Source organism: Podarcis filfolensis (genome assembly GCF_964270895.1).
Source record: "Podarcis filfolensis genome assembly, chromosome: 12".
Taxonomy (NCBI): domain Eukaryota; kingdom Metazoa; phylum Chordata; class Lepidosauria; order Squamata; family Lacertidae; genus Podarcis; species Podarcis filfolensis.
In genome coordinates this window covers 36,054,169-36,069,258 of record NC_139614.1, presented here as the reverse complement: position 1 = coordinate 36,069,258, position 15,090 = coordinate 36,054,169, and the positions used below count along the sequence as shown (strand labels likewise).

Here is a 15,090-nt window from a genome sequence, read left to right as displayed (position 1 = left end):
GTCCCTGATTCCAACAGTCCAGCTACAAAAATAGCTTGTTTGATTACATTGCAAGTGATTCCAGAGACAGGGGCTGATACATTTTCCTTTCAAAATACTTTTTCCTGGCATTTTGGATGCAGAAGACTTCCAGTGTTTATTAGAGTAGCATACCTTGCCTCAGTTGGATCAAGCCTGGTTTTCATTTTACCTAAGCTTCAGGAACTCAGTGGCACAAACTTTTGCTTTAAGGTTGTCTTTGTGATGCTTGAACAGTCCTTCTCCATGGCATGTTGGCCTGAGCTGAGCTTGAATGGAAAAGGATTCTTTCCTTGAGATGTTGCTTCTTTCAGTCCAGAACATCAGTGCCTGGGACCTTGTCCTCCTGGGATAGTGAGTGTGAACAATGACCAGGTTTCCAAATGTGCCCACAGGTCCCAAAACAGTGACGAGCCCTCATCTCCCTATTGTATCACAGTCATATTCCATAAATAAATAGCCATCACACATAGTATCCAGTAGGTGCTCCCTCTACAAACACTGTAGTCCAGGCAAATCCTTCACTTCAAAAATCAGTCTATGGATGCCCCCCGCCTTATTTCTGCAAGTAGTTGCTGCCATAGATTTTTAAGGGAGTAAATTGGGATGGCAGCAAGGATGCAGATCAGAAGCTGCTGCTGCTCCTTACTTATCCAGTTAAGCCAGAGGCTGTCCGCCATGACTGTGAGGACAAAGAAGGTTCTGTGGTGGAAGGAGGACCACATTGAGCCCCTCAAAACCTGATTTCTTTGCTTCATTTGTGTCTGTGTCTATCTCCTTCTATCTCAAAATCTGAAGTTTCCTTGGCTGAATTGTAACAGGCTCAAACAAGCTTCTTCTTCTTTTTAAGCCAGCAGAGAATGCCCTGGGTGACTTTTACAAGAAATTCTGCAAAATGAGAGGGGGAGAACAGGATGATTTTGAGTAAGCAAGGAATAGCTGAATCAGAGGTAGTGATGGCCCCTGAGGTCAATAGGTATATGCAAGTACTTCTCCCAACCGAAATATTACAAAGAATTACTTTCTATAGAAGCATTTGTAGAACCATTTAGGCTGCAGTTCTGCTGACAGTCAAAGATATCTGGGTCCCATTAAAATCAATGAGATATACATGCACAAAATGTACTACAGTATAGTGATTTGCATATTTCAAGGAGACTGAATGTACTTCCTGGCCTCCATTTAGAACTATTTTGCTCAGTATGGGTGAGCTAGAATGAACACAGATGAAAAGGGAGGAAAAAAAACTTCCTCAGGCATCTGTCCTTTTCCTCCTTTATACCTTTCTCCCTACTATATGCATTATCTTCAAAAAATTCTGTTCCTCTCTTCTGTTGAGTTTGCTCAGCAAAGTCTAATATCATTTCTCCTTTAAAGTATCTCCCTCGATTGTTCTACTTTTCCTGCCCATGTGATGGTATCTATTGCTGCAGTGTATATGTCACTGAAGGGATAAAAAATAAGTCAATTGTTTAGTTCAACATGATTCTCAATGTACTTGACTGCAATGCTGACTCTTCTGCACAATCTCCAACAGAAAATATTGAATTATTGACTATTGAATAAGCCTTGATATTCAAAACATTACTCTTGCATAAAAGACTGCAGCTGTAGTACCTTTGTTCTCTGAAGTTGCTGGGCAAGATAGCCATGAAACTCTGTGACAAGGAGATGAGCTGCATGAAGAAAGTTCTGTAAGGCACTGGAGGGCTGAACTCTAGGAATTCGGCAGCAGATTCCAAACTCCGCACCATCAGGACAACTTGCAGAAGGAGGAAATGTCTGGCCTGATTTTGTTGCTTCACAGCAGCACCTTGATAATGGCAAAAAGGAGAACCACAGGTGGTGTGTGCTAACGGGTCTTGCTTGCCTTATATAACTGATAACTCTAGCTTGCTTCTTATTTTCAGTAATTTGTCACCTAAAATGGCTGCTCTACAGGCTTCTGAAGGACTCACTAAAAGGCACAGTGGACTTTCAGAAACTGAGTGCCTTTTCCACTTGCATTGGACTATGTTACCTTCCTCTTGCATGAACATTTACTGCCTTGAAGTAGATCGCATGCCCCTGACCTCCTGACCATTGGAAGATGACCTGTAACTCAGCTTGCTTAGAGGGGCTTGAATTGGGTTAAGACAGAGTGGGAGACCTAAACTGGCTCTGTCTCTTTGCCCTCTGCGCTGACCTGTACTTTGAAGTCAAATTAATATGTGTTAAGCGTCACCCTCTTTCACTTCCACCTCCTTTCTCACACTTTCTCTCAACCTTGAGATGCAAGGTCACCTTGATGTATCTTCTGAGAACAAAGGGACAAGCATGGCTTCTTTGTTTCGCCAACTAGTTACATAGGTCTATAGAAGAACTCTTTCCTATAAAGAATGTACTGTACTTTTTACCATGTACCCTGCAGTTAGCACATATGCGAAATGGAGAACTTGGTCCAATACAATGCCCTCCACCCGTGACCCTACAGATGTTGTTGGACTACAACTCCCATCTCCTTGGCCATTGGCCATGCTGGCTGGTGCTGATGTGAATTCTACTCCAACAACTGGAGGGCCACAGGTTAGGCATTCCTGTCTTGAGACATAAGCATATTGGTGCTAGGTTATAGAAATAACACCTGGTCACAGTCTTAGTCTTGTCATTGCCTGTAACAGGAGTAGCTAATTTAGAGCCCTCCAGATGTTGTTGGCTATGCTGACTAGAGCTGATACGAGTTGGAGCGCAACATCTGGATGGTGCCACGTTGGACACTCCAGTCTACACCAACCAGGTCCACCAGCAAACTGTCTCTTGAATTTATCAGATAGAACAATAGTTTCCAGCTAAATGCACATGATATACAAGAGAGTGGGATAAATATAAAATTATAGTTTTAAACAGCTCCAAGGAGATACTGATTCCTTCGGGAGGGAAAACTGCTTATTAGAGAATGAGGACATTGCACTGCAGCAGGCATGAGCAAGCTGCCCATCTTAACACAGCAAATATTTATCTCTCCAAATGTAAGCATATAACAAGGATTAATTTTATTTAAAGCAAGATAATTACTACGGGTTGATTCAAGCTCTGCGATGCAGAACCAAGCAAATCAGTGTGGCTTTGTTCTACATGCCTTTCTTGGGGGTGGCTATTTTATCTTCTTTTCTTTTATCAAGATCTTGGGAAAATATAAAATGTTAATCTCATCATATATTATGCAGTATTCAATGATGGTATAACACCCATGAACTGTATGCTGAACAATTTGAAAGGGAAATTGTCTTCCCCCACAGGTGGAAAACTGTTGTTGCTTTCCATACAGAAGATGAAATGTAACTGGAAGGTATTAATTTTGCCTTCAGTGTTCAACTCAGCTTGTATATACATGAGTAACTGCAAATCTTTTGCCTTTGTGGTATATCTGCCCTCTGTTTGTGGAATACAACGGTCTGCAGAAAATCAGTGTGGTGTGCTGCAGGATTGGGAAATTCAAATGGAAACTTTCATAGACAAATCTGAAATAGAAGAATTTGCTTGAGCATTTTCTCCTCAAAATGCATTTTGGCTTTACACAAAACTGTGCTTTCTCCACATGCACATGCAAAAACTACTGATAAAAAAAGCATTTGTAAATTGGCGGAAAAAATATAACAAAGGAATGGTCATGTGAATTGAATTGCCCTGGAATTCCATGTAAATCTGTTCAGGACTGGCACACTGAATTGTTGTAATTTAGTTGTACCACAACTACAAACACTATATTTTATTTTATTTTTTAAACCCAAGCGATTGGTAACTCTTGAAGAAAAGATGAAGAATCACATTAGGAAGTTTGCAAATACCACACAAGCAATGGTTACCGTACTTTGTTTCTGTATTAGCACAAATGGAAACGTAGCAGGCAATTTAATCTTCAAACTACACATAACTCCATTGCTTCAGTGAGTTGGAAAATTGGGAAATGATTTAAACAGGACTGCCTTATGCTTTCTGCCAGACTAATAGGATTTTACGCTAATGTAGCATTTAGACTTGTGGTATTCACCATGCAGCCTCACACACACAGTGAAGACTAGTAATTATAGCTGCTGTTCTCATACGAGGAAACTGTTCTCTAACAGGGCACTCCTATGCTTGAGTTAAACTGGTTGAGAGATCAAAGGATATGATGGAAACCCTACTACCCTGGTGGAATGTGAGATATGCTCATGGAATACCTGAAACAGGGTGGGATGGGGGAGGCTCGCATTTACATTGCATCCTATGCTCCTCCAGAGCACATCCACGCCACAATGGAACTTTACACTACTCCTGAACCCGGTGCAAGAAATTTCCTTTCCATTGACTTCAACAGGAGGAGAAATAAATGTGGAAATGGCCATCTGCACGTTGACAGCTGCTTTGCCCATGCTGCAAGGATAGAGCATAGGATACAGTGCAACTCAGCAGTCAAGGCACAGCGCACCATCACCAGACCATAGCTTAGAAATGCTGTAATTGGGCAGGTGATAATCCCTGGCCTCAGTTTACACAACCTTAAAGCTCGAAAGGGGGAATTCTGCTGAGCAGAATGGTGGAGAAAGGGACATTTTGCACAAAGCAGCACCTAAGGGAGCTTGAATATAGTGCTAGCACTTCTCTGCCTGGAACTCTTACACTTGCTCACCTTGGGACTCCGGATAGACCAATGGGGACTGGTCTGTTTGGGTGAATGAGGCACTGCCCAACCAACCTCAGTCTGCCCTCAGCCAGTCTCCACTTTCCTGTTTCCTTATTTACAACCAGTTCAGGATGTGGCCTTGGCGGTCAGCTTCCTCCTCCTCTTCTTTGGTCTCAGTGTTGCCCTTGTAAAACTCAGGGGCACAAAATTCTCCTTTAAGCACTGGCACTGTATTTGTAATGGGAAGGTATGCCTCCTGGTATCTGAAAATGTGAACAAGTTTCTACTCATCACTTCAAGGATTTGAGCAGTGATCTAATCAGCAAAATGTCAAGCTTTCATTTGCATATGACAACCAAGACTTTCGGTACCTGAGGCGAACCATGAAATGGCACTGGCCCCACAGCCAGGGAAGAAGATCTACACTGGGAACAAGAGAGGAGTGACAACGTACATCAGGAACAAGGAGGGGAATCAGCTCAACCTTACCTGACTGCTGAAGCAGGAATCAGAGGCTGTCACAGGAGGGAAAGTAGCCAGGTGGGTGCAGAGCCCAGGAGACCTCAGAGCCCACTGTTTCCTCCCTAGGGGTGGGAGGAGACCAGCAGCACCTCCTATTTGCCAAGTGGCTGCTGAAGAGGTGGCAGATCTGGCTTCCAAGGAGCATGCATTCATTGGAGGCTGGATCTGCTGCCCCTGTAGATTCTGGCGCCCAAGGTGGTTGCCTCACCCTGTCTCATGGGTGGGCCAGCCCTGCCTCCTTTGCTGTCACGTCTGCTTTAGTTTGCATTTAGTTTTCTGTAAATCAGAGTGCTGAAAGTCATTGTGTCATGTCTTTAAGGCTTTTGGATATAAAGGTATACCCCGAGGAATACTTTGGAATCTTTTGACTTTATTGATCTGGGTATTACACTGATGCTTGGGGGCAGGGGAAGGGCAATTATACTTTTTTGATAGCATAGCATTTTTGTTATGGTTTTATGCCCAAGACACATAAAACTGAACAAATATTGGAAGTGGGTTGATGCCTAAGCATGCAGCATGCCCACTAATCATCCATCAAATTCCAAAAGCAATAATGGGGACAGACCCTATCCTGAAGCCCCGAGGCTTTTTCCAATCTTGCTAAGCTCACAGTTCCATCTCTTTCTCTCTGCTCCAATTCAAGCCACAACTGCTGTCTCTCTAGTCCTCCCACCAAGCTGAAGGCTGTGTGACATTAAGATTTTAGTACTAGAGCACTTATAGAAATGATTCTGCATTTATATTTTGTACTGCTATTGCATTTTGGAAGATTTTATAATGTAAACCAACTCGAAGAGGCTTTGCTCAGAAAGGAGAAGTGCAATTATTTTTATTAAATAAACAAAGTTTAAAAAAGAATTCCAGAGAGTTTTCCAGAGGTTAACAGTGGCACCCTATGCATGTTTCCTTGCAGGCAAATACCATGAAGTTCAGTGGGCCTTACTCCCAGAAACATCTATATAGTATTGCAGCCAAAGGAACACTGTTTCGGCTTGTTAAGTCCTTGATCACCCATCAGTTGCCAAGTGATGATTCACAAGTGATCATCAATGGTACAATTGTACAGGACTGTGAAAGGTCTGCTCAGGGGATGCTAAAACATCTCCAACAGTAGTGCTGTTAGGGCAGGAAATCAGGGCAGAGGTCCAGGCCCAACTCAGCAGAATCAAAAAGTACCATCACCTAATGAGCTGGGCCAAGGATCTAAAAAGAGTGTTGAATCTGTAGCCCTCCAAATATTGTTGGACTCGAACTCCCATCAGCCCCAGCCATCATGGCCAAGAACCAGGTGATGGAAGCTGAGGTCCACCAGCACCTGGAGGGCTGAAGCTTTCCCCAAAATTACCAAACTGCACCCCTGATAGTTTGTTTGGACCCTGGACAAGAACCAGAAGGCTGAGAGGGAGGGTGTGTCAAAAGGAAAATGATTTGATACTGATTTATATATTGTTATGAGTTTTGGAGGGAGGAAGCAGGCTGTATGCGAGATCCTTCTAGCCCCTGGATCCAACAAGTGTTAGAATATAAACCAGCCTAACTTCTTGTGTTGAAGTGATTGCCTGGGTGATGGGCCATTAAGAGAACCAAGGAAAGGGGGCTCTGTGTGGAAGACAAATGGGCAGGGAGAAATCCTGAATTTAGAGTTCAGAGTGGCAGTGATGTGACCTAGAGTTAAAGCAGCAAGCTGAAGAGTGTCAAAGCAATATTTGTTTTCTGTTTAAATCCAAGGCTGTACCTATGGGAGAAACAAGATCAGGTTGTATATATGTATAAATAAACCACCTATAATAAAAACGCCACAGTCTCCCCAGTGCCTCATTCCAAAAAGACACGAACCCTGGATAAGTACCTGGAACCTCTGAAATCTCACATCACTGGGATATTGGGATGGCATGCCACACTACAGAAGTAGCTTTGTATAATACTGTTATATGCAATACTGTATGTATTTTTGTAATATTTTGTTTAAGTTGCCTGTGGTTGCTCCGGTTTTTTTTTTTAATATTTATTGAAATTTTACAGACAAAAGAGAATTACAGAATAAGAAAAGAAAAAGAAAAAGAAAAAGAAAAAGAAAAAAGATACAAAAATGCAAAGAAAAATACAAAATACATGAGGAAATAAAAAACAATTAAAAAACAAATCAATCTTTTCGTATCTTATATTTCAATTACTTGTTTCCTGACCTCCTCACACCTCCCTTTTTTGTATTCCAATTCACATGGTTAATTCAGCAAATCCTTTCCTTTGTGTTTATCTTAATTCTATATCTTAACATATTATAACTTTATATTTTCATCTAATTATCAGTCCATTTTTACATATTCTTTTAAACCTTATTGCTAAAGCCACTTCATTTCAATCCAACATCATTTTAGCATTCATTAATTTTACAATGTTTCTGCAAATAGTATTTAAACTTCTTCCAATCTTCTTCCACCAACTCTTCTCCCTGGTCTCAGATTCTGCCAGTCATTTCCGCCAATTCCATATAGTCTATCACTTTCATCTGCCATTCTTCCAAGGTGGGTAGATCTTGTGTCTTCCAATACTTTGCGATGAGAATTCTTGCTGCTGTTGTTGCATACATAAAGAAAGTTCTGTCCTTCTTTGGCACCAATTGGCTGACCATGCCCAGGGGAAAGGCCTCTGGTTTCCTCAGGAAGGTATATTTAAATACCTTTTTCATTTCATTATAGATTATCTCCCAGAAAGCCTTAATCCTTGGGCACGTCCACCAAAGGTGAAAGAATGTACCTTCATTTTCTTTACATTTCCTACACTTATTATCAGGCAAATGATATATTTTTGCAAGCTTGACTGGTGTCATGTACCACCTATATATCATTTTCATAATATTCTCTCTTAAGGCATTACATGCCGTAAATTTCATACCGGTGGTCCACAACTGTTCCCAGTCAGCAAACATAAGGTTATGACCAATATCTTGTGCCCATTTAATCATTGCAGATTTAACCGTTTCATCCTGCGTGTTCCATTTTAACAGCAAGTTATACATTCTTGAAAGTATCTTAGTTTTGGGATCTAACAGTTCTGTTTCCAATTTTGATTTTTCCACCTGGAAGCCAATTTTTTTGTCCAAATTATAGGCCTCTCTTATTTGATAATAATGAAGCCAGTCTCGCACTTTATCTTTTAATTTCTCAAAACTCTGCAATTTCAATTTCTCTCCTTCTTGTTCCAATATTTCCCAATATTTCGGTCATTTGGCCTCCATATTGAGCTTTTTCTGAGCCTTCGCTTCCATTGGTGACAACCACCTTGGGGTTTTATTTTCCAATAAGTCTTTGTATCTTATCCAGACATTGAACAATGCTTTCCTGACAATATGGTTTCTAAATGCTTTATGTGCTTTAACCTTGTCGTACCACAAATATGCATGCCACCCAAAAACATTATTAAAACCTTCCAAATCCAAAATGTCTGTGTTCTCAAGAAGCAGCCAGTCTTTCAACCAGCAGAATGCTGCTGATTCATAGTAAAGTTTAAGGTCTGGCAGGGCAAATCCGCCTCTTTCCTTTGCATCAGTTAATATTTTAAATTTTATTCTGGGCTTCTTGCCCTGCCAGACAAATCTAGAAATGTCTCTCTGCCACTTCTTGAAATACTCCATCTTGTCCAACATTTGCAATGATTGAAACAAAAATAACATTTTTGGCAATACATTCATCTTTATAGCTGCAATTCGACCCAACAAGGAAAGCTTCAGATTTGACCATACGTTATTTCTAAATCTTTTTTCACTTCTGTCCAACATTTCTCATAGTTATCTTTAAATAAATTTAAGTTCTTAGCAGTCATATTAACCCCCAGATATTTTACTTTCTTAACTAATGTTAAACCTGTCTCCTTCTGAAACCTCTCTTTCTCAATCAATGTTAAATTTTTCTCAAGAACTTTAGTTTTTGACTTGTTCAGCTTATATCCTGCCACATGACCAAATTCTTGAATCAGTTCTAATACTCTTTTCGTACTAGATTCTGGCTCCTGTAACGTCAAAACTAGGTCCTCTTGCTCCGGTTTTTTTGTACACGGCTTAGAAACATTTTTAATATATTAAGCGGTATAGAAATCAATCAATCAATCAACCAATCAAACCAGAATTGGTAGGGGGAGGTTTGCAAACACATCTCGTTGGGAGGCTGGATCCTTGGAGCTTGGAAGGTGATACCAGGGAAGGAATCCTTTCTTCTCCCCTAATTTCCCCCACCTCATGATAAGTTTGGAAGGCGACAACTTATCCATGCTTGCGTTTCCATTCTTCTCGAGCCCTGATGGCTAAGCCATAGCAGCAGAGAGACCAGGCCACGTCCCCTCACCTGCTCCGGGGGTCCTCCTCTTCCTTGGAGAGAGAGGCCTGGCGGCGAAGGGAGCAGCCCGCCCCCTTCCTTCAGCGCGGCGGGTCTCTCCCTCTCTCGCTCTCTGCTGGAGGAGCGGAGCGCGCAGGCACGAGGCGGAGGCGGGCGCAGGCGGAGGAGGCTCCAGGCAGCAGCGGTTGTTTCCCCCCTCCCACTCGCTTGCACATGCTGCCGAGCCTCTGTCGCAGCCGCCGCCGCCAGCTGGAGCCGCGCTTCCGCCGCTGACCTTCCTCGCCAGAGAGTCCGCAGTGCCCGGCGATTCATCCGCCTCGCTCGCTGCTCAGCGCCGCGGCGGCGGGCAGGGAATGCCCCAGCAGCTCGGGGCGGCCGCCGCTTCCGCCGGGACGCTTCGCGGACAGCTCGACCATGAACCCTCAGTGCGCCCGCTGTGGCAAAGTCGTCTATCCGACCGAGAAAGTCAACTGCCTGGATAAGGTGCGCGCAAGGGCGGGCGGGCGGGCGGGGTGCGTGGGGAGAAGAGGAGGAGGAGGGCTGAGGGGAAGCAGGGCGAGGGGCGACCCGTGTGTGTGTGTATGAGGGGAGAAGGGAGCTTCCCTCGCGAGCTGCTTCTGAACTCCCTCGCCTCCCTGCCCAGCCTCATTTTGCTTCACCTGCTTGAAGAAGTGCCTGCTGCTCTCAAAAAAATCGGAAAATGCGTCGCTTTTTATTTTGTGTGTGAAGAGAGAGGGCTTCGGGGTGCCTTGGTTTTCCTCCCGCCCCTTGAACTTGACTCCCCCACCCAGGACGGGAAAAAGTGTCCGCCACTTGCACTTGTGAGGGGTGAAAAGGGACGCGTAACAAAACGTAATAATAATAATTATAATGATGATGATAAAAAGCCAGAGCCTGCTAATTCCACCCCCCACCACCCTCGCCTTTCCAGTTTAAGCGCGGGCTGAACGTTGCCCTTGCGGTTCCCCAGAGAAGAGCACGGAAGGGGCGCGTGAGGGAAGGGGGCGAGGCGGGGGAGCAAGGTGGTGGTGGTGGGGCGGCGAGGGAGCGCCATGAAGGGTTAACAGGGAGCCGTGAGGTGTCGGTGGTCGTGGGGGACGCACAGGCGCGCGATGGCCTGGCGCTGGGCTCCGCCGCCTGCTTTGAGGAGCTGGGCTGCGGTGGGATGAGAGGCTGGAACGGGAAGCTTCGCAGGTGGCCGAGCGCGCGCCTGGGCGGCTGCTTGTGCATCGGAATCTGCGCCGCTGCTCCTCCCCCGCCTCGTCCCCTTCCTCCTCTAATCAGCGCGGCGGTGGCGGGGTGGGCAGACGGTAATTAACGTGTCAACCAGCCACTGACGCATCGCGAAGCGCGCCCGCCGCGGTGGGGGCGGAGCAAGATTAAACTGGATACAGCCCCCCCACCCCACCCCGGCCGTCAGTTTTGTGAGGGGTTTAGTCAGGTCCCCTTTCAATCCGTCCAGAAAGCTTCTCTAGGTTGGATAATGCTCACAGCGCAGTAGGTGGAGGAAAGCCCCCTCCATCCCTCCCCGGGTATCCCCCCCCCCGGGAAATGAGGGCCGAAGCTGCCCGCCCCCCTCGCCTCCTCTCTTTAGCCCTAAAGGTGAGTCGTCCCTTTGGTCCGGACTCGGAGCGGTTTCATCGCCTCCAGGGCTGCAGTGCAGAAGGAGATGCTTCTGACAACGGCAGCTTCTTACGCAACTGCAGCCAGCTCGGGCGGTGTGACTGACAGGCAAGTCACAGGAGGGGGTGAGGCTCATCATCAGCATCCCGGGCATGCCCTTTTCTCCGAAACGAGGTCTCCTGTCCCTCTCCCCGTGGTGGTGGTGATCACAAAAGCACGTTTGTCTGAAGAAAAACCGCAAAGCATTGAGGCTGTGTCAGATGCCTCTGTTTCTCTGCACCTTCAACTCCCCAAAAGGGGATGGGCGCCTCTTAGACTTCAGGGTGGAGGCAGTTTCTGTAAAAGCACAAACAGGCTTAATGGGTGGTATTTGTTTATGCAGTGTTTGGGATGGGTATTTGCTGAAAGATTTTCTTAAAGAAGCCTTATTTCCTTCTGCTACTCAAAACAACCCAGAACCAATTTTTTGGGGTGTGTGTGTATGTATGTGTTAAACTTAGAAAGGTAAAGCTGCGGTCATCAGGGATGTGTGACAGGCTAAGGAGATGATGTGACTTATCACTTAAATAAACTGCTGCCCACCTAGTTAAATGATGACATGATGACATCCTAAATCTTCAGGGAGTCACCACTATGTTGGGCTTGACATATGTAATAGCAAAAATGCCCAGACTGTATCATTCACTTTAAAAGTCAGACAAATGTCACTTCTGTCACTTGCTTCATAGGGTGTGAGTGTTTATTGGCTGAAAGAGGCCTTGGATTGGATCCAGTCAGGCTAAGTCAGTTGAATTCAGTTTCCATTGAAGTTGGTGGGAAATGTAATTAAGACATGACCAAGTTGCCTCATTGGTTTCAGTGAGACCCAAGTTCAACTAGCTTAGGTGGCAATACCAACTGTATGCACCTAGGAGACTTACTTCTGAGTAAACACGGTTAACATTGCTTTGTTAGTCTGGACCTAAGCCCAGGTGCAGTGAGCCAATGTTAACTGGGATTAAAATGGCCACAATTTTATTGATCACAGGCTTTGTCTTAGGCATTGAGTATACAGTCATACCTTGGGTTACAGACACTTCAGGTTGCACGTTTTTGGGTTGCGCACCGTGCCGTACCCAGAAGGGGTTACTTCCAGGTTTTGGCGCTCGCACATGCGCAGAAGCACTAAATCACACTTTGCGCATGTGCAGAAACACCGGATTGCAACCTGCACGTGTGCAGATGCGGAGCTGTGGGTTGTGAATGTGCCTCCCACATGGATCACGTTTGCAACCCGAGCATCCACTGTACATCCTGAATCAGTCTAGCTCAATTGCTGGCTAATTGATCCTTTAGGGTAGATCCTGGGTTAAAGAATCGCCCCACAATGGAGATCAAATGGGGCAGACCCGCCAGGCTGCCACTTGGAAAGTTTTATGGCCTATTAGCCCCTGTCTGGGCCTTCGGATAAAACTTTCCCCATGGACCCCTTTACCAGGGTACCTTAAACATTTTGTTCCAGTTTTGACTAAGGGTCCAACCGAATACCTTTTCTGCCCAAAGTTGTGACTGTTGCTATGAGATAGGCAAAACCTCAAGACAGGCACAATTTGTCTGCAGAAAAATTTCTCCCTGGTCCCAAATACCAATTAATTCCACAGCAAGGTCATGCTAGAGCATTGTCCACTTATCTCTGGGCAGGGCCAAAAGACACAGGGTGGGCGGAACATCCATTGCTGACTATGCTGCTCACTCACAGTGAGGAGGACCTGAGTGGAGACTAGCTCCCCCAGGTCTAGCTTGCAAACCACACCCGGCTGTGATTGGCCGATTTGAAGTTCAGTTTCTGGCAGGGCCTCCCAGTAGACTCCACAACTAGCTGAGGCTGTTAGTGCCTCCAGAGGTCACTCGTGTGAAGACCCCTGTCCCCCTGCCCCCTCTGGTTTCCCGGAGGCTGTGCTGAGCTGCAGTCACTGCCACCAGAAAAATGCTAAAATATGTGTAGAAAATGTGGCATGTGTAAATTGAAAAGGTTTTTGATTTGCACAGTGAAGTAAAACTCTGTAAAATTAGTAGAATTTTTAAAAATTGGAAATCCCTCTTTCATTGTGTAAATGGCAAATATTGGCAGTGATACCATATGTAACACTATGAATTCTTTTTCAGTACTGGCACAAAGGATGTTTCCATTGCGAGGTCTGCAAAATGGCTCTAAACATGAACAACTACAAAGGGTATGAGAAGAAACCCTACTGCAATGCGTAAGTGTCGCACATCGTCTAGTTTTACAGAACTGTACTGGATCTAAAAGGGTGTGTGTCTGGGCAGACTTTTACACTGTGCACATGTTACTGTAAAAGTTAAAACATCATTAGATTGGGTGTTTTACTTGCATGGATAAGGGCAAAAGCACATTGGGTTTAACCCATGGAAGGGTTATTTTGGAAAAAGTGACCCCAAATCCAAAGGAGTCCCTCATTTTACACAAACACATTCTTTTTACGGCCCACTACAGTTTATAAACCACAATTTGTATTATCCTTTTTCACTGAAGGACAGGAATAATATTTGTTTCATTCTGCTTATGGTTCTTTGGATCCAAACCTATGAAATTATAGTGGAGTCACTATGTGTACTTTTGGTCTACTTTGTGCTGTGAGAGAGGGAAACACTTGAGTATATATTGTGGGAAGCTTCAGTTGGTTCTGGTTCCCTGTGTACTTGAAAATGAGCAACATTTCTTTCCACATGTTATGGGCTACGGTACTAGTAGATGAACAATGTGGAATTTTCATTGTATTTTTGTAGTTGATTTTCCTGTGTAATGTTTTATTCTGCTGCTGAAGACGCTGTCCTGTTTCATTGTTAATTGTGTTTTTATAATAATGAGGATTTATTTCCATTATTTTTTATTTGACTTTGTGATGTTTACAGTTTGTTGTGGTTGTAAAAACCAAATTTCATAGTGCACCTTAATTTCCATCTATTGATTTTGAGGCTTTAGTGCAGGGATGGGGAAACTGTGACCCTCTGGATGTTGCTGGACTACAACTCCCATCACCCCTGACCATTGGCTTTGCTGGCCGAAGCTGATGAGAGCTGGAGTCTTATAACATCTGGCAGGCTGCAGGTTCTCTATCTCAGCTGTGGTGGGCTAAAGCATTTTATTGGTCTGCCTGTGAATGACGATGAGTTTTTTGAAGTAAAAATGAAATTGGGGGTCAGATTTTTTTTAAAGTATTATTGTTTGAGGAAAGAAATTTAAAAAAGCAGTATACAGATATTGTGGTCACTTTTTCAGAGCTCATATGCCTGCTGGGAACTTGTCATCCATTTCAATTATGTAGCTTTATTGCAGCTCATCCCTCGGTATCGGATGCTTGGTAGTGGCAATATCTCGGTTATAGCAGATTTCTATTTTATTGTGAATTCCTCTTTGCACAGTGGGCATGTACTGCAGCTGTGTAGTTTGTCTCACCAAGGAAGCGCTGGTGGCCTACCTGTTCTGCACAGGTTTGCACTTCCCTTGAAGGATCAGATTTGCAATTTGGGGATGCTGCTAGATTCAGGTTTGATACTGGATGCCCAAATTGCATCTGTGGCGCACAGTACATTCTACCAACTAAGGCTGGTGTGCTGGCTGCTGCTACTCCTGGACAAAGAGAACCTAGCCTATTGATGGTCACTAGCCATAATGGCTATGCTCTTCTTTCATGGCTGGAGGCAGTAATGCTTCTGAATGCTGGTTGTTGGAAACCATAGGAGGGGAGTGTGTCCTCGTGCTTAGATCCTGCTTGTGGATTTTTCACAGGCATCTGGCTGGCCACTGGGAGAACAAGATGCTTCACTAGATGGGTCACTGGTCTGATCCAGCAGGCTCATCTTATGTTCTTATGGCCAATGTTACCAATGCTTTGGTTACTGCCAGAGCCTTGGTGTAACTGTGACAGTAACCTGAAGATTTCTCAA

The 15,090-nt window shown here is 44.5% G+C and overlaps 1 protein-coding gene across 4 annotated transcripts in view; it reads left to right on the top strand.

Moving 5' to 3' along the window:
- NEBL (nebulette) overlaps window positions 1–15,090 on the top strand; it is a 174,823-nt gene that overhangs the window by 34,636 nt on the left and 125,097 nt on the right. For 2 of the 4 annotated variants that reach the window (XM_083579366.1, XM_083579364.1), the window contains exon 2: window positions 13,288–13,382. In XM_083579366.1, coding sequence (XP_083435492.1) covers window positions 13,327–13,382 — 56 coding nt within the window. In that variant the 5' untranslated portion in view covers window positions 13,288–13,326. Of the gene's footprint in view, window positions 1–9,564; window positions 10,003–13,287; window positions 13,383–15,090 lie in introns of those variants that run through there. The other 2 variants (XM_083579365.1, XM_083579363.1) reach the window with 2 other exon arrangements.